Below are 20,066 nucleotides of genomic sequence, written 5' to 3'. Positions count from 1 at the left end.
CGGAAACGCCTCGTGTTGGAAACGCCACGTGGACGTCGGAGATGGTAACGGCATGTGATTTGCCGTTTGGTTAATTGAAACCCGAGATCGACCCAATTAAAAAAAAACCAGACCCAACCATTATTAAACAAGAGTTTTATTGTGCCACAAATGAGATTTTTGGCCCAAAAAAACCTAACATAATATTTGGTCTCTTTCTTTCTCGCGACAAAGGGGGAAAATCCCAGAATCCAGGGTTCATTCGAAATCGAGAGAGAAGAAGGGGTCCGTTTGAAACTTAAGTGACGAGGGTGAATCGACGGTGAAATCGCGTTAAAATGAGGTATGTGGTTGATATCATAGATTGTTTTGTTTTTTTTTAATTTGTTTTTGTTTTTAAAGTGTGTTTTGTTTGAAATTTGTTGCAGTCAAAAGGCTTCACCATCAGTGAAAGTCAATTGTCATCATTCTGGAGTTTTCAAAAAGACAGGAGACAACTTGGAATTTGTTGATGGAGAGCTAGTTGTGCTTGAAGTAGATTCTGGTTGTGTCTTCACTTCTTTGATGTCGAAGCTGATTGAGAGAAGAATCGTTATTGGCAAAATGCGGTTCAAGCTCCCGTATGAAAGTCTTGAAGATTGTAAACCTTTGTGGGAAAAAGTGGAGTTTAACAAGAAAAAATTGGGAATCGCAGGTCGATGGTATAAGGAAGTTGATCTCTACATTGAAAAGGATGTTACGGGAAGAGAAACAGAAGCAAGCATACCTAAGAAGGAAACAGAACCAAGTGAACATGATAAAGAAAGAGAAGACAGTGTACCTGAACAGGATAAAGAGACGATCATGGAAGAGCGTCATGAAGATGCGACCATTGAAGAGCGTCATGAAGATGCGATCATTGAAGAGCGTCATGAAGAGGCTGAAGGTGGCGAGGTTGGAAGTGATGATGAAATTGAAGATGCCACATATGAGGGCGAAGCATCAGATGATGAATGTATAGATTCTGAGGCAGGGTTGTCCAAGAAATCAGAATCTGATGATGATGTTGAGGTAGTTGAGGAGGAGATAGAAGTTTTCAAAGATGTCAACTATGAAGAACAAATTCCAGATGAGGATGAACAATACCCTGCCACTGATGACTCATCAGGTGACGAAGAAGAACAAGCTGAGCGGTTGGTGAAAAGAAATATGTCTGATGGGATTTTTAGTCTAAGGCAATTGTTCAATACTGGTGAGGAGTTTAAAGAGAATGTTATTCGATACATTCTGAAGACGAGGAGAAATGTTGTCTTCGATAGATGGGAGAAGACTAAACTCGGTGCAAAGTGTAATGAGAATGATTGTGGGTGGCGCATCTATTTTTCAGTGGAGAACCCAATAGAGAAATGGATGGTGAAAACCTATGAGGATGAGCATCAATGTCACCCTGTTGGGAGGTGTAAGCTGATCAAAAGTCCGGTAATAGCTGATATATTTCTAGAAGACATCATACGAGATCCTGAAATGAGTGTGCCGGAAATCAAAGATGAAATGAAGAGGAGGTACAACATCATCATCTCACCTCCAAAATCCCAAGTTGCTAGGAGAATGGTCTTTGATAAACTCCAAGCTGAAACTAACGAGCAGTTTGCACGGTTAAGAGATTATGAGGCTGAAATTAAGAGGCAAAGTGTGTTTCTCTTACCTTAAATGTTCATAAAATCCTAGCATAAACTAACGAGCAGTTTGCACTGTATTTTTCAGGACAAATAAAAACACCACCGTGGAGATTAACACTATCAGAAGAGAGGATGGAGAGGAAATGTTCTCGGAAATCTATATTTGTTTTGAGAAGCTAAAGAGGTCATGGAAACAGAACTGCAGACCCATCATCGGCTTAGATGGTACGTTCTTAAAACACCCTGTCCAGGGGATGATTCTCACAGCAATAGGAAGAGATCCGAATAATCAGATATATCCCATAGCTTGGGCAGTAGTGTCGGCTGAGAACAATGATAACTGGGAATGGTTCATTCACAAGTTGAAGCTTGACTTGATTTGGGTGAAGGTGACAACATTTCGATTATATCTGACATGCATAGGAGTTTGATTCATGATGTTGTTACGGAGTTGCCCAAGGCTGAGCATCGAGCATGTGCTAGACACATCTACGCCAATCTGAAGAAATTGCATAAGTCTGACACTTTGAAACCCCTCTTTTGGAGAGTTGCAAGTAGTTATAACGAAGGTGATTTCAAAGCAAGCCTTAAAACTTTCAGAGAATTTGATCCGCAGGCGTGTGACGATCTGCTGAAGAAAGATCACCGTACTTGGTGCATAGCTTTTTTTAGGACCGGTTGTTGTTGTGCTGATACTCACAACAATCTGACAGAGTCTTTCAATAGGACTTTGAAGGCTGCAAGGAAGAAGCCATTTGTGCAGATGCTGGAGCTGATTAGGAGAGATGTGATGCAAAGAATATCGAATAGGTACCTAATAGCTTGTAAGGAGATCGGAAGACACACAAAGAAAGCAAGAAAGGAGATAGAGAAGTCTTGTGATGAAGCGCAACACTGTTACTCTGTCTCAAGTACTGGAGGGAAATATGAGATTGTGGAGGGGACAAATGGCTACTCAGTTCATCTCAATAGGCGCACCTGTGTATGCAGAAAATGGGACTTGACAGGTATCCCTTGTCGCCATGCTGTTTGTGCAATTCGAGAGAACACCGGCTTAGTTGAGGACTACATCTCAGATTACTATTTGACTGACAAGTGGAAAGAGACATATCGTAGAGGTCTGAAGCCGGTTAATGGTCCTAAGTTTTGGGAAGAAACTGGAGGAGGACGCATCTTTGCACCCCCTTATAAGCGACCACCAGGTAGACCAAAAGGTAAAGCGAGGATCAAGGGTGTCCATGAATCACCTTCTAAGAAGAAGGTTGGCCGTCAAGGAAGAGAAGGACATTGCAGTCTATGTGGTGGTAAGGGACATAACTCAAGGAAGTGTCCACATGAGGTATTATCTTGTTCCTTTTCAATCCCAAGTTGATGTAACATCTACGTTCTCGCAGTAACATTTATGTTATCGCAGTCTCAGGAGGACAGGGCGAAGAGAAGGCGTATTAATGAGGAAGCTCAGTTGGAGGGAGAAGTTCAAGCTCAACTACAAGCTCAAGAGGAAGCAAATGATGAAGCACAAGAAGAGGCTGAGATGGAAGCTGATTTCATGGCTCAGTTAGGAGGAGACGAAGCACACGAGGAGGCTGAAGTTCAAGATGTTTCTTCAAATGCACCACAACCAACTCAAGTGCTCCGTAGAAGCAGTCGCTTGGCTTCATTGTTGTTTGGTTGATCTTGTTTTAAAATGTTTCAAGTCTCGGGTATCATGTCTTTTTGTGTGTTTGAAGGTTTTAAAATGTTTCAACTCTCGGGTATTAAGTTCTTTTTGGATTAAATGTGTGATGTCTTGGATTAAATGTGTGAAGTAGTCTCTATGACTTAACATTCACTGACATTGGGTTGTATGATTTTAAACCTTCCATCTTTATAACATTAAGTCTCCTTTTGGTTGAATGTGCATGAAGAATATATAAGATAAAGAAACTTCAACTAGAAAGATTCAATACATTACATATGATCCATAACTTCAACTTCATTGTTTCAAGGAAATACATTAATAAATTACATATGATAGATAAAGAAAGAAACTTCAACTAGAAAGATTCAATACATTATATCTCAATGGATATTACCTTTGCTCAACAACTTCACAAATTCATTACAAATGCTCTCTTCATCTCCATTACTACAGCCTGGTTTCTCCGGCTTCTGCTTCTCTAACTCCATACGAAGAAAATTGACAGTGGCAGTTAGTTCACTTATCCGTTTTTTCTTCTCACGAATTTCATCTCTTGCTTCAATCAAAGCCCTCTTTGGCCAACCATAGACTTCTTCTTTATCAAACCACTCAAAGTAAGAACAAGGGTCATTCCCTCCTTCCTAATGACACAACAAAATATGTTATAACCCATCCCATTGCTACTAAAACATCCAAGAATCATTTTTTCGATTTTCACCTTGTACAATTCACACCCAAAGAACTTTCGGCCAGGATTCTTGTCTGTCCAAGCCGTGAAAATCTTTGCTGGCAACCGACAAGAACACAATTTGCGACCACCATAACCTATGTTCCTACTGTTGCTTGATGACCCTGATTTTAGATCCATCTATCGAACAACCATTCAACAACTCAAATCTCATATCACAATCGATCAAAAACTAAACATCGAGCATCTGGGTTCTAAGAATCTTACATGTTTAGCTCTGTTCAATTATGTCGCTTCACTTTAATATCTGCTGATTTTGGCCTCTGGGTTTCTGCTACAAAGAGGATGAGTTTTTCTTCGACAAAAAGGATGAGGAAGAAGCAATTGAATCGGTTTTTTTTAATTGGGTTGGGTCGGGTTTTCTTTTTAATTGGGTCGGGTCGGGTTTCAATTGACCAAACGGCAAATCACACGCCGTTACCATCTCTGACGTCCACGTGACTGGTTCCGACAGATTAAATTAGGATAATGATGTTAGTAACATAACAACATATAGTCCAGGGATGTTCGCATGCAATCCATATACTTCGTGTAGTTGAGTGTGCATTTTTAAAGTTGGCATGGTTACTCATGTAGTGGCCGATACTTCGGGTAGCTGGCAATCATTTTTCCTTAAAAATATCATGTCAGAATAGAGATCTAATTAAGCAGACATGTGATAGACGAGAAGAAGACACCGAGCTGCCACCATTTACGCAGCATTGGAGATTTGATAATCTTGAGCTGACACGTCATATAATCATAGTACAACACGCTTAACTCGTTCCTCCACATATCGTAATAATCTCTTATCGTTGCCTCACCACCGTGGCGACCGTATATCACCGCCGTATCCAACGGTGGTCCTTCACGGTTTCTTATAATCCCCAACGTTGCGTTCACCCTCTCAAGTTCGCATTTTCCCGGTCGCATGCAGCATCCAGTCTAACCAAAAGAACAGCAAAAATCAAGTAAAAACATATTTTCCATATATTAAGCCTTGCATATAATTACACTATCAGTTTTAAAATAATTATGTACAAAAGAAACGGAGAATTGTTGTGAATTATGCATTTAGGTTTTACAAAATATTATTCCCTCCGTTTTATTTTAGTCGTCGCCTGTAGAGTAAAATTTTTGTTTAAAATAAGTGTTGTTTTATAATTTTGATGCAAAATTTATTGACTTTATATTTTAATGTATTTTTCTATTGGTTGAAACGTGGTTATGTGTATTGGTAATGATGTTTTTATTTAGTAATATACAAAATTAAATGTTTTCTTATTTTGTGTATCCAAATCTGAAATGACAAATAAAATGAAACGGAAATAGTATAAACATTGAATGATGGAAAACACATAAAATTAACTTGACTGGTAAATTGAGTAGCTTTCTGGGTCTGTTAGAAACATATATGATATGTTTTTTTTGGCAACTGAACATATATGATATTTTGTTTCCAATATTTTCCAATATTTACTTCAAAGTTTCAAAACTGTTGAATTCATTGGATGATCATTGGTTTGTTATAAATAGTTAATCATATAAAGGATTATCCAGAAACATAGGAAGCATTTAGGTGGTTTGAAACATGCGAAGTATCAAAATTGCCTTCATACTGTAATTTTTTTATAAGAAAGATAAAAACCAAACGGAGAGGATAAAAACCAACCAAAAATTTTAAAATAATAATAACAACAACGACCTATTCAAACAAAATCTGAAGCCGATTTTAAACCGTGTCAAACTTTGATATCTAGGAGTATATATTAAATTTGGTTATAGAATAAAAAGGAGAAATTCAGATAGTTTTTTTTAAGTTTTTATCACAAAAACAGATTTCAACGAAGAAAATGACCAAAATAAGTTTTATAAAAGAGTAAAAATGTATTTTTACCCTATGGTTAACTAATCTAGACTTAAGATTTAGAGGTAAGGGATGAAGTTTTGGTGATATGGTTTCAAATTTTAAAAAATAAATATTAAAAATTTCAAAATAAAAAAAGCCATTTTGGTCATTTTCTTTTTTTGAAGACTATTTTTATGACAAAAACTTAAAAATGTTTATTCGAGAGAATTAACAAAAAAACTGAGTAATATTCGTAAGTAACTTGATGCAAGGTAACACCCTTCTATCGAGGGGTCGTAAGTTAGTCAGGAGCGGATGTACATAAGGTGACTATGGGGGCACATGCCCCCTACTACTTTAAAAAAAAAATTATATGTATATTAATTAAATATAATTATGTAATTGGTCGAGAAACAAAGCTTTATATTTTCAACTTAAAACAATCTATAACACATTATTATATGACAAATCTATTGTAGCCCAAAATAAATATAAGTTCAGTTTTAAAAAGCTCAATCAAATGGTAAAGAAAATAATAATGGAAGTTGAAATTTACCTAATTACGCTATATCCACGTTTTTCATTGTCTTCTCCCTAATCACAAAAATCTAAACGCCGAAGACAAAAAGATTGTGCCTAAGGGCATTTCCAATCCCACTTTATTTTTCACTCTAAAATAGAGTTTTGAGTAAAAATATTCTAATATTATTTTATTTCTTATTCTATAATAGAGTAAAAATAGGTTTACTCCAAATATAGAGTAAATTGTTTATTTTTTGTTAGTCACTCTATTTTTTACTGTAAAATAGAATACAATTAGAGCAAACTTCAAATCTATTATAGAATTACTATATTTTAGAGTAAAAATTAGAGTAAACTATTGGAGATGGTCTAACAAGTTCAAAAGAGAAACTAAAAGGTAAAGGTTTTTACCGTAAAACTAAATAAAATTTTGATTTGTGTGATTTAAGTAATAAGAAATTATGAGAGCGTAGAAACTATAGTAATGTACTAATTTTTTTTCATAAAAAAAATAATGGAAAATATATCAAACCTAGAAAAAAATTTGCATTTACATATGAAAACTCCGAAGATGATTTGTTTTCTCCAAAAAAAAAAAGACTCTAGAGATGATTTAAAGAGTTTATCTAGTGATTCAGGAAATAAGAAAAGAATAAATGGATATCCAAAATATGAAATTTCCTAAGATAATTTTGTAAGGAATTTTTTAGTAATGAAACTTTTTTTTATATTTTAAATGAGTTGATTAGAATTTTGTGCCCCCTATTAATAATAGTTCTACATCCCCCACTGAAGTTAGCTGCTGACAAAACGTAACTGAACTCTTTGCAAACACCGTTGACTTTGTTCTATCTTAACCATTTGATATTGTTCCCATTTGCGTTGTCCGGAAGGATATTCTGCCTTGAAACACTTTGGTACTGGAGAAAACAATCGGTTGTACCGCAGATCGTTCAACCCGGCGTAAGCCACGCAGATGATGAAACCAATAACTAGAAAGTACTTGGGGAAGCCGAGCCGTCGTGGCCTAAGAAACGTAGCGGCGTTGCTGAGGAGGAACACGGCAAGGAGAGAGAGAGGCTGATTAGGGTCTGGACACGTGGCCTCGTGTGGTAATTGTGGTAGTCAGGTGCGTTGTCGTACGTGTGGTTGTTATGCATGATGAAGAGATGCAAGGCGTGGCCGAGTAGAGGAGCGGAGAAGAGGAGAGTGATGATCGGAAAGAAGATGCTGGCGACTAGATTCCACGACTTGTGGATTTGTGACCTCATTGTTGGAGCATGCACCAAGGACATTTGATTTTTGTATGTTATAAATAATCAGATTCTTTAGATCATCTCCTACCCACTTAATTACATATGTTTTTACTATAATAGCATTTTAAAGAAAATTTACTCCTACTCACTTTTATTTGTTCTAAAATATTTTTATTTTATTTTTTCCTCTCTCAAAATAACATTTTTTTATATTTAAGGTAAAACATAGATGAATGTTTTTTATACATAGATGAATGTTATTTTGGCATACGTTAGAATAAATTTCATCTTTATCAAAGATCTTTTTTTTAATTTTAGAAGAAAAAAAGTACAGATAATAACAAACTTCCCTAACAAATAGAGCAAAAGAATTAACAAATTACTGGAACGCCAGATTTTTTTTTTTAATAGATTAATGCGATTGTATTTTTCTACTTCTAAATAAATGGCCTTTGAACCCCGTTAAAGGGCCTAATTTCTCCGTTTCCGGTTTTACTTGTTAACTTGGTCAGAATGTTATTGAGCTGTTTAAGCCCATTGAACAATAATCTGGCGTCGTGATGGAGTTAGAAGACTAAACAAAAGATAGGCGTGCCTGTTTCATAGGGATGATCTAAATCATCATTTCTCCGCTTCATTTCCAAACTTTATGTTATTTTAAAACCACTTTTATCTTTGGATCTATGGTATTAATCATGATATTGCTTTGACGGACTAAAGCCTAAAGTGCTTTTCACACTTGGTTAAAGCATTCTCTAATATGGACACAATACACGAACGTTTTTTTTTCACACAATTCATGGTTCTCGATACTTTTTCAAATCTATACATTGTGATGATAAAAAAACATCTAGTTCTTATGGATCTCGAAGAAACAGATAATACCATATATAGACGTTACATATTCAAACTAACAATGGCAAAAAAATGGCTTAATAAAAAGTGGCTTGCATCATTGCATGCCTGATGCCGCGGTAAAAATCTACGCCACGTTGGCAAAAAGAGAGACAGAGTGTGTGTTGACTGTTTGGTACGAAAAGTTTAAGAAGCTGAATGTTATTGACAAGGATTTAACAGGAAACCGAAACAGAGTACTCACCAATCATTTGAACACAGTAAGAAACAACAAGAAAAGAAAACGCGTGCCATTCACGACATCTTTGGTCCCTCTCGAGCGAGGCGTGATTAAGTAAAAAATATTACAAAATTATGTATATAATAAAAATAAAAACGTTTAATATTTTATTTCATGCATAGATTTGCCGGTGTTCTTCTTTCACCCATTTTAACTGTAGATAACCTGAAAAACTCATCGCATCGGATTAGCGGTAGAAAGCAGTAAACGATAATAAAGAGTATCTAGCTAGTAACTGATACATGAATAATAAAACAATGAAAGATAACGGTATAGTCTATACCGTATAGAAAACTTGAAATTACCGATTTTGATATCAAAATTTTATATTACTTTTATGATTAGGCAGTAAATTTCGTAGTAATGCAATATAAATTGATCTCAAACCCAATATTTCTTCGCAGCACATCACATGCATTGATATAAAAATCTCTCTTGTTTTTTCTACCAAAGGCTTAAAAATCGCTCTTGTTGTATTTATATTTTCCTTATTATATTGTATAGATTTGGTTCTTTGATTGTATTGAATTCGTTCGGGTAATTATATTCGAACGATTATCTACATGATATACAGCATTTCCTTTGACTTGTGACATAGTGCACATCATACATAGAATTATTGTGTCTCCGTTCTCAAAGGTATTATCCAATTATTATTAACCTATGATTTAAAACACTATTGATTCTTCAAATAGTTTTTTAATCATTTGAACTTCAAGTCATGCTTGGTTGACCATTGACTTTTACCCATTTAAAAATAACAATTTCGCCACTACATCTACATTTAAAATTTATTACGAGTAAAATGAGCTGCTTAATTTTGTTTAGTGTTATTGTTTTTTTCTCATTCACAGGTTAGTTTGAGCATGGTCACAACGTATAAATAGTCATAAGGCAAATGACATATTAGAAAGAAACTGAAACAAAAACAAAAATTATACAAGTATGAGCGAAATGGACTCCAATGTTATTGTCATTCGTTTAGAATTTTTTATTTATTACAATATTCAATATATTTGGTCTTATCACATATTTTCATCATACATTAGGCAGTTTGACGTTTCATGCCTATTTAGTAAGGTTAGCTGAAAACCACCAGCCCAGAGAACTATTACAATTAAGATAAGGTATTTTATAAGCTATATATACATCTATTTATCATACAAAAGACACTACACATCAGGCTAGTGACAAGAGCCGTCAATTAGTAAACAATTTGTATATGGTTTATATAATTTAGTATTTTATTTTAATCTATTTAATATATTAAATATTGAAATTTGTTTTGATTTTAAAACTTAAAAGAATATTAGATTTTGATCCACATTTTCAAAGCATAGTTTTTTTCTTTTTTTTACAATTTTCATATAAATTATAATTGTATCCATATTTGTTTCAATTTTAATTTTTATATTATTTGTTAAAACTTATGTCAATTATTTTTAATTAATTATTTTTAAAAATTAATTTTAAATTTCAAGAAACATTATAAACTATACCATAATGATTTTTTTAATTTAAATATTTTTAAAATAGATGACATAATTATAAGAAGTTTCTTTTTTTTTTGGTTTATTACATGTGTATAAGTTTAGATTTCAATTTTAAACTTATAAAATAAAGCAAAAACGATAATTTGAAATGTTAATATAGTCATATAAAAATTTTAACAGTAAATTGTAACAGAAATAAATTATAGTTATTATATTAATTAATCCTCGTAAGTTTAATATGTATTTTATTGATTTCAAATATTTTATGATAACATATCTTTATAAAAAAAATATTATTGTTTAAATTTTCTATAGTCAAATTAAATTTTATATAAATATAAATTTATAGTAGTTAAAGATTCAAAATAGAATAATTTTTCACATAGCATGTTTCGAATTTGTTTTAGTTTTCTTAACAAATAAAATAAAAATGAGTTAATACATCTTTTGACCTGTCTTGCACTTATCAAAATTTGGTTTTATAAAATTTCAATATTAAATGAGTTGATATGTTTTTTAAAACCATCTCGTATTTGATTAATGTAGTATTATTGATGAAATAATCCATCAAAAAATATATTTATAAAATACCATATGTAGCTTATATTCCACTGATGTACTATAATATATATCTTTCAGAGACACTTTTTGCATCTCCAACTTTACCGAATTATCTATCTTATTTATCTAATTTTAATAACTAAATCTAATTTATTTTATAAACAATAATTAGTTATCATTGATTTTAATTTTATATTATTTATCAAATTTTAATGTTATTTTTATTAAACTGTATATTTATATATATTTTAAAGATATGATAAGTGTTATTAGATTGCAATCTTAGAAAAATCTGTATAAATAACTTTTTGTTATTTTTTTAAGAAAATATTTGAATATTTAATTAAATTAATTGAATAATTAAATTGTTAGGCGATGTATTATAATGTATAGTTAATATAAAAGTCTTGGTAATATCACATAATAGATCAAAGTTATTTTTTTGGGTGCAAAGTTAGATCCAAATTGTGCTTTGTTTAGTATTGGATTTTTTAGCTAAGTCTTAAGCAAGCCACTCTGGTTGGCGATTTTACTCTTAAGACGCAATGAAAGTTTAAGATTATATTATACGCCAATGATGCAAATTGCACCACCGAGACGATAGCATGTTTTTAGATTTAAATATTTTCAAAAAGAACAATATATCGTTCAATTATTTGTAATAGCTCGACGTGTAAATGCGCCTCTTAAGATATGGTCAATAGAAGATATTTGTAAAGAGAAATTAGTACTTTTGGTCGTGTGCGTATAAATTATTATTTATACATGCATATTAGATGATGCCTTCTTTGCATTTACATACATGTACAATTTACAATTTGTTTTCTTCTTGAGGGGGGGGGGGGGGGGGGGGGGGGGGGGGGGGGGCGCTAAATGTAGAATTGGTTATGAATATTGAAAATTCGATTACATACAAGGATATATAGTTCAGGTTCATTCTTTTTCTTTTTGTTAAAATCATGTTTTTTGTAAAATTAAAATCATATTTACGAGGACAAGTAACCCTCTATAGTATAGAAATCCAAATCCCAAAAAGTCTCATACTATATCGAAAATATCTATCTACATATATAGTTTGTCAGCTAGAGCGGTCAAATACACAAATGTTCAAGAGAAAACATTGAACAAAATTCATATCTATATAAACACATATATAAGCATTAGTGCTACTGAAAACTGAAAAGAGAAATTGAGTAAAGAAGTATTTAAACAATATTGGGGGCAAAGGAATCATAACCTCTCATGGCACTAAACCACGAGCTAATTGATGTTGTTCCTTTTGTGGGCCTTTTCCACGATTACTCTCCACTATTCGGTCCTTTTTATTTATTTATTAAAAAATAAATAGAATCGATAATATATACTCCATAGTCATCAATAATGTGAAATATGCTAAATCATAAATCACACCATATAATGGTGATAAGATTTGCACTATATTTATTGTAATGGTAAAAGTTGTAAGAACAATTATTCCTTACTAGAAAACTAGTGATCTTAGAGAAATCTTCTCTTGTGCAACGGAATAGTAGCTAGATTAATAACCAACTGGAGTATTTAGAAATATAAATATTTATCAATAATATAACATTTGATTTTCTTGGAATTTTTTTCCTATAATTTTATTTTTTCTTGGAGAATCAGTAATGTAGTACATATATATCAAAACAACAAAGTTATATTAATATATCAGTGTAGTAAATAACATGTATATTTTTTTCATAAGAAGACAATGACTTATACTATTGTAGAATAACTACCACGATCCACAATCAGTCATTCAAAAAACAATATTATATAAAAATATTATTGCAAAAAACTACTAGATGTAACTAAACTGTACTTATGAACATAATACATTTTCTACTAACTACTTCACAAGATTGTAAAATTATCCTTTTGAAGAATAACTATAAAAAGTCTTTTCTTGTGACGATTGTTGTCTACCAAATTATCCTTTCATAGGTGGATATCAAATATTCAACCTTATATTATGCTTAGTTTGTAAAACTCCTCACATAATCTTGGTGGGAGATGGAGATGTAATGATAAAAATTAAAAAGGATGGAGTGTGTGACTTGGAACATTATATAAAGGCTACATTTATGGCATATAATATGATACTAAACTAAGAGAAAGCATATAAAATGTACAAATAAGTGAGCAGCATAATGGTTACACCATAAAGTTTGTTATTGTAATTTGTAAAAGTCACATCTCTCTGTTCATTCCCCCACGCCTCTGCCTCGACAGGGAGCCCTGGATGAAACAATTACAAATCTCACAAAAGAAAATAAAAACACATTTCGTATGCGATGCATATGATGATTATGCTGGTCCCATTTATTTTGACCATACAACTCTCCATATGAAATAGAGTGCTCTAGCCTTTGGTTTGCAACCATTCAAAATTACAAAACTTAACTGATTATAGACTAAAGTTTCTAATATAATCGTTTTAATAGTGTGTTACCTTATCAATAACCAAGTTTTGAGCTGCAATAGTTCTTCCCAAAATGCAAAGTGTTTTACCCAATATCCAGATAGAAATTGTATTGAATATATTATTCGTTTTTATTTTGATATTCAGTAGTGGTGTTATAAATCCATGATATGGATATGTGGATTGCCATTAACCATCAAGGAGGTTTACATCTGACCCGACTATCCGGTCCGTCTACACCCGTCTCCGGTTTGTCTCATCCGTCCAAGACTAGTCAAGATGAAGACTCATTCAACCGGAGCATTTATGAGCTTTGACCAAGTCTAGATATTTGTGGTCAATATGTAATAAATGTGTAGATACTCTCCTTTGTTGTAAACCCTTGGAACCTCCACTATATATTGATAGTGAGAGCTAATGAGAAAGACACAACTTTCACAACAACACTTCTCTCATATTTCTAACACGTTATCAGCACGATTGTGCTCTCCACCTGAGAAATCTCTCTCAGCCGGCGATCCTCTTTCCGGCCAGCTCCTCCGGTGCTCAGCCTTTGCTCCACCGGCGCTCAGCCTCCTCTCCACCAGGCCACCTCTCTCTCTCCGCCGGAAAACTCCTCTCTCTCTCAAATTCCGGCCAACTCTCACGGTGGTCCTCTCAGATTCTTGTGGTGAAAAAGGTAAACAAATCAAAACCTTGAAATCTATAGAACACCATTATGTCTGAAACAAATCTAGGATCTATATGAATCCATAACTTATAAACAATCTATGGATTTAAAATATTGATCTTGTTTCTATGATCCATATGATCCATATGAAACTTGATTCTAAAAGTATCTTGAATCCATAAAACTTAAAATTCTCTAAAGGTTCTATGTTTCTCTAAAAACTTATAAACTTATCAAAATACCTAAAGATCTACATGAATCTTGTTTATAAAAACTTATGAATCATAAAATTATTAGAGAAAGCTTAAACCTTTTTGATTCAATCCTTTTGTTTGGCCATTTTACCAGATGTGATAAACATAAGTGTATAATCTGGCCAAAACAAAATTCCATCAATCCCTTGCTGTGCCATTTTCGGCCAGATCTCCAAAAATCAGTCAACCCATCAATAAAATCGAAATTAAAATCATTCATTGCATATCCTTGACTATTAATATTTTCTTTGTAACTATCAAAGTTTTAAAAACCTTTTATGATTTTTATAAATGCATAATCGATTTTATAAATGCTTGTTTGAATTTATTAAGTGCATATCTTTGACTGAAAATTATTTCTAAAGTTTTATAAGCCATAGTCTTGATATGTCATAAGGTAGAATAAAATCTGGTTGAAATCATTTGATCATATTGTTAATTAAACCAACCATGAACTGATTTTATATCATACTGAATTTTGATCACATAGTTTGCTAGTTAAAATAAAACTTGATCTAGTTTCATCCTTGAACCTGATTCTATGATTAAATTATGAACGGATCATTTGCATACCTGATAGTATCATTTAGTAAATCATTAGATCGAACTTGAATCATCCATGAACTGACCTTTGCATGCATCCAACTATCATATTGTTAAAACTGGACATAGGTATCACATAATTGAAACCAAACATACATGTTCGCATAGCTTTAGCAATGATGATACTAGTGCGTCTGAAGTGGTTCATGTTGTTTGCATCTAAATGATTCACACTGTTTGCATATAGTTAGACAAAATCGGTTTCCATTTAAAATCTAGTACATTTGCTTTATTCAAAATTATAAACCAAGTTTTAACCGATTTTGAAAATCTACTTTGGTTTACAAATATCTTGAACATTATAAAAGTTATTTGTCTTGTCCATGATGCATTTTAATCCATCCATATTGATTGACAAAATTTTTATCTTAATGCATATAAAATATTTTCTGAAAATAAAATGCATAATAAACCATCATTATTATAAATCATCAAACTCCTTGGCATATAAATTCAAATCCTGAATTATATTATGAATCCTTACTCCTTTATGGATATTTGATTCAGATGTCGAAAATCAACAACCTTGAATATGCTTCCCTCAATCTCTCCGGAGATAATTACCTCCAATGGGAGCTTGATACCAAAATCCTCTTAAGGTCCAGAAACCTTGGTGATACTATCACTGAAGGCACTGAGCCATCAGACAAGGATAATTACAAGGCACTTGTTGTCATTCGCCATCACCTTGCTGAAGGTCTCAAGGACCAGTATCTCACAATTGAGAATCCTCTGGAACTTTGGACAGAGTTGAAAACCAGATTTAATCATCAGAAAACTGTGATATTGCCAAAAGCCCTTTATGATTGGAGAAACCTGAGAATCCAAGACTATAAGTCTGTGGAAGAGTATAACTCGGCTTTGTTCAAAATAGTCTCAAAGTTGAAACTTTGTGGTGAGACTATTACTGATGCTGATATGTTGGAGAAAACATTCTCCACATTCCACACCAGCAATGTTGTGCTTCAGCAACAGTACCGAGAGAAGGGTTTCTCCACTTATGCTGCCTTAATCTCTTGTTTGTTGCTAGCTGAGCAAAACAATGAGTTGCTCATGATGAACAGTGAGCTAAGGCCTCCTGGTGCTAAAGCATTGCCTGAGGCACATGCGGCCGTAGAGCCAAAGGATGAGACTCCAAGAGAGTCATACCATGGTCGCATGAGAGGCCGTGGTAGATGGCAAGGTCGTAACCGTGGATTTCAACCACGTGGCCGTGGATTTCAACCACGAGACCATCTTGGTCGCAGCCGAGGCCGAGGCTACAGCCGAGGTCATCAAGCTAACCGTGGGTATAAGTCCGACTTCAAAACCCATGGCTCGAGCTCGACCAAATCTGCTTGCCATCGTTGTGGGATGACCAATCATTGGGCTAATAAATGCAAAACTCCCCAACACCTTGTTAAGCTCTACCAGGAGAGCATAAAGGGCAAGAACTTTGAGGCAAATTTGGTCCATTATGATAATGAGAATGATCTGGATCATGAGGATGATCAAGCCCATGACAAAGATGATCATGAGGACTTTGAGACTTCAGACCTCCTTACAAGTGGCTGAATATGAAGATTTCGATATCATATTGCTTTTGTCTTTGCATTCTTGATTTGGCTTCATGTCTTTTTCCTATGTTCTATGACTTTGCATTCTAATGCATTATATTCTCCTAAATCAAAGAGAAATCTGTTAAGTTTCAAAGACATTCGCATGAATGATCTACATGTTGAAACTAGGGGCGAGGGAAAGAAAGAATTCCTCTTGATTTATGAAAATGCCCAAGGCCATAAGAAAGTCCTAGAGACTATCCCTGCTATATCAATAGGCCTCTATTGTGCCAATATAAAATCGAGTGAGGCTAACACTTCAATTCCTAATGAGTTCAGAGAAGCCTTTAAACAATGGCATGAAAGGCTTGGCCATCCTGGCAGATCCATGATGCGCAAAATAATCTCGAGCTCAACTGGCCATTCCTTGAAAGATAGGATAACTATCCCTATGAGCATTACATGTATTCCATGCTCACAAGGAAAATTAATAATAAGGCCATCACCTGGAAAAGTGAGTAAGGAAACATTAAACTTTCTGGAAAGAATACATGGTGATATATGTGGACCAATACACCCACCTTGTGGGACATTTCGATATTTTATGGTCCTCATTGACGCATCGACCAGATGGTCGCATGTTTGTCTATTATCATCTAGAAACTTAGCATTGGCAAGACTATTGGCACAGATCATAAGACTGCGAGCCCATTTTCCAGATTTTCCACTAAAGACTATACGTCTTGACAATGCAAGTGAATTCAGTTCCCAAGCTTTTAATGATTACTGTATGTCCATGGGGGTAAGTGTGGAACACTCCGTGGCACATGTACATACACAGAATGGATTGGCCGAATCCTTCATTAAAAGAATCCAGTTGATTGCTCGACCATTACTCATGAGGTCGAAGCTACCAGTATCAGCTTGGGGACATGCGGTATTACATGCTGCTGAATTAATACGCATAAGGCCATCCAGTGAACATAAATATTCTCCATCCCAATTACTCTCGGGTCATGAGCCAGACGTATCCCATATCAAAACATTTGGATGTTCTGTGTACGTCCCTATTGCACCACCACAGAGAACAAAAATGGGACCTCAAAGGAGGATGGGAATATATGTTGGTTTTGATTCTCCAACCATTATTAAATATCTTGAGCCTACTACTGGAGATTTATTTAAGGCCAGATATGCTGATTGTCATTTTGATGAATCAGAGTACCCAACATTAGGGGGAGAAAATAACAAGCTGGGGAAAGAAATTGTATGGAATCAAACATCCTTATCATGGCAAGATCCTCGGACTCAATCATGTGATTTAGAGGTCCAGAAAATAATTCATATGCAAAAGCTAGCTAATCAATTGCCTGATTCCTTTGCTGACCCGAAAAGAGTGACTAAGTCCTATATACCAGCTTGTAATGCACCAATAAGTATTGATGTCCAAGATGGACACAATCAAGTGGCTACAGAGTCTAAAGCACGTCTTAAGCGTGGTAGACCAATTGGTTCCAAAGATAAAAGACCTCGGAAACTAAAGAAAGGTGCAAAAGAAACTGAGGTCATAGATTGTCCAGACAAGGCCGAAATGGCCATGCCTAAGGTACCAACCAATGAGACTCGGGACGCCGAGCCTCATGGTACTGAAGGTGCTAATGATGAGATCTCAATTAATTATTTAATGTCTGGGACAAGATGGAACCGGAAAGATGTCGACATCAATGATATATTTGCATACCAAGTAGCGCTTGATGTTATGGACTTAGATGAGGATCATGAACCCACGTCTATACTAGAGTGCACTCAAAGATCAGATTGGCTCAAATGGAAAGAAGCCATAAACGTGGAGTTAGAATCTTTTAAGAAAAGGAATGTCTTTGGATCGATTATCCGGACACCTTATAATGTTAAACCAGTGGGATATAAGTGGGTATTTGTGAGGAAGAGAAATGAATATGGTGAAATTGTAAGATACAAAGCACGGCTTGTTGCACAAGGATTCTCACAAATACCAGGCATCGATTATGAGGAGACATACTCCCCTGTGGTGGATGCAACTACATTTTGATTTTTAATAAGTCTGGCCATCAAAGAAAATTTGGATATGCGGTTAATGGATGTTGTAACCGCATACCTTTATGGTCCACTGGATAACGAAATATATATGAGATTACCAGAGGGTGTTGAGCTCAAAGCTAATAAAGGTTCTCGAGAAGAACACTGCATAAGGCTGAACAAATCCTTATATGGACTTAAGCAAAGTGGTCGAATGTGGTATAATCGCTTAAGCGAATACCTTGCCAAAGTTGGCTATAAGAACGACCCTATCAGTCCATGTATCTTTATAAAGAAGTTTGCAAACAATGGATTTGTTATCATAGCAGTGTATGTTGATGATTTGAACATCATTGGAACCCCTGGGGAAATCGCCCAAACAGTTGAATATCTCAAGAAAGAGTTTGAAATGAAAGACCTAGGTAAAACTAAAGTCTGTTTGGGGTTACAACTTGAGTACATAAAAGGAGGAATCCTTGTGCATCAAAAGGCATATACTGAAAAAGTACTCAAGAGATTTAACATGGACCAGGCTCACCCATTGACCAGCCCAATGGTCGTGAGGTCCCTTGGAGTGGACACTGACCCATTCCGTCCTAAGGACGAGAATGAAAATGTCCTGGGTCCAGAAGTGCCTTACCTCAGTGCCATAGGAGCGTTACTGTATTTGGCTAGCCACACTAGACCAGATATATGTTTTGCCGTGAGTCTCCTAGCCCGTTTTAGTTCATGTCCGACCCAGAGGCACTGGAATGGAATTAAACATATCCTACGTTACCTTCAAGGAACTAAGGATTTGGGTCTATTTTATACCAATGAAACCAAAGATGGTTTAGTAGGCTTTGCTGATGCAGGCTACTTATCTGATCCACACCATGCTCGGTCCCAAACCGGATATGTGTTCACTCATGGTGGTACTGCAATATCATGGCGTTCCATGAAACAAACTATAGCAGCCACATCATCAAATCACTCAGAAATCTTAGCCATGCATGAGGCAAGTCGTGAGTGTGTATGGTTGAGGTCTATGACTCAACACATCCGATCAGATAGTGGAATGGTCGAGGACAATGGTCCGACCATCATATATGAGGATAATGCAGCCTGCATTGCTCAACTCAAAGATGGGTATATCAAAGGTGACCGAACCAAACATATACTACCCAAGTTCTTCTTCACACATGAGTTGCAGAAAGCCAAGGAGGTCAGCATCACTCAAATCCGGTCAAGTGAGAACTCAGCCGACCTCTTCACCAAGTCACTTCCCACCAGCACATTCAGGAAGCTTACGCAGCAGATTGGCATGCGAAGACTCAAGGACCTTCAGTGATGTCCAAATCAGGGGGAGTAATGTGTGTTGTACTCTTTTTCCTGTCCTTGGTTTCCCTTTTTACCACATTGGGTTTTGGGTTTTCCGGGAGAGGTTTTAATGAGGCAACGTTAGCACATTACAAGCCCGATATGGTTATGGCATCCAAGGGGGAGTGTTATAAATCCATGATATGGATATGTGGATTGCCATTAACCATCAAGGAGGTTTACATCTGACCCGACTATCCGGTCCGTCTACACCCGTCTCCGGTTTGTCTCATCCGTCCAAGACTAGTCAAGATGAAGACTCATTCAACCGGAGCATTTA

The 20,066-nt window shown here is 35.0% G+C and overlaps 1 protein-coding gene across 1 annotated transcript; it reads right to left on the bottom strand.

Moving 5' to 3' along the window:
* Positions 1–4,062: 4,062 nt before the first annotated feature.
* LOC106380403 (tetraspanin-14) lies at positions 4,063–8,142 on the bottom strand. Its single transcript, XM_048763678.1, is given in 5 exon segments — positions 4,063–4,990; position 5,943; positions 6,157–6,198; positions 7,213–7,493; positions 7,496–8,142. Coding segments are annotated over 5 exon segments (825 nt in total). The 5' UTR covers positions 7,712–8,142; the 3' UTR covers positions 4,063–4,705.
* Positions 8,143–20,066: the final 11,924 nt, after the last annotated feature.

This window comes from Brassica napus, chromosome C7 (genome assembly GCF_020379485.1).
Source record: "Brassica napus cultivar Da-Ae chromosome C7, Da-Ae, whole genome shotgun sequence".
Lineage (NCBI taxonomy): Eukaryota > Viridiplantae > Streptophyta > Magnoliopsida > Brassicales > Brassicaceae > Brassica > Brassica napus.
This window is presented reverse-complemented; position numbering and strand designations above follow the sequence as displayed.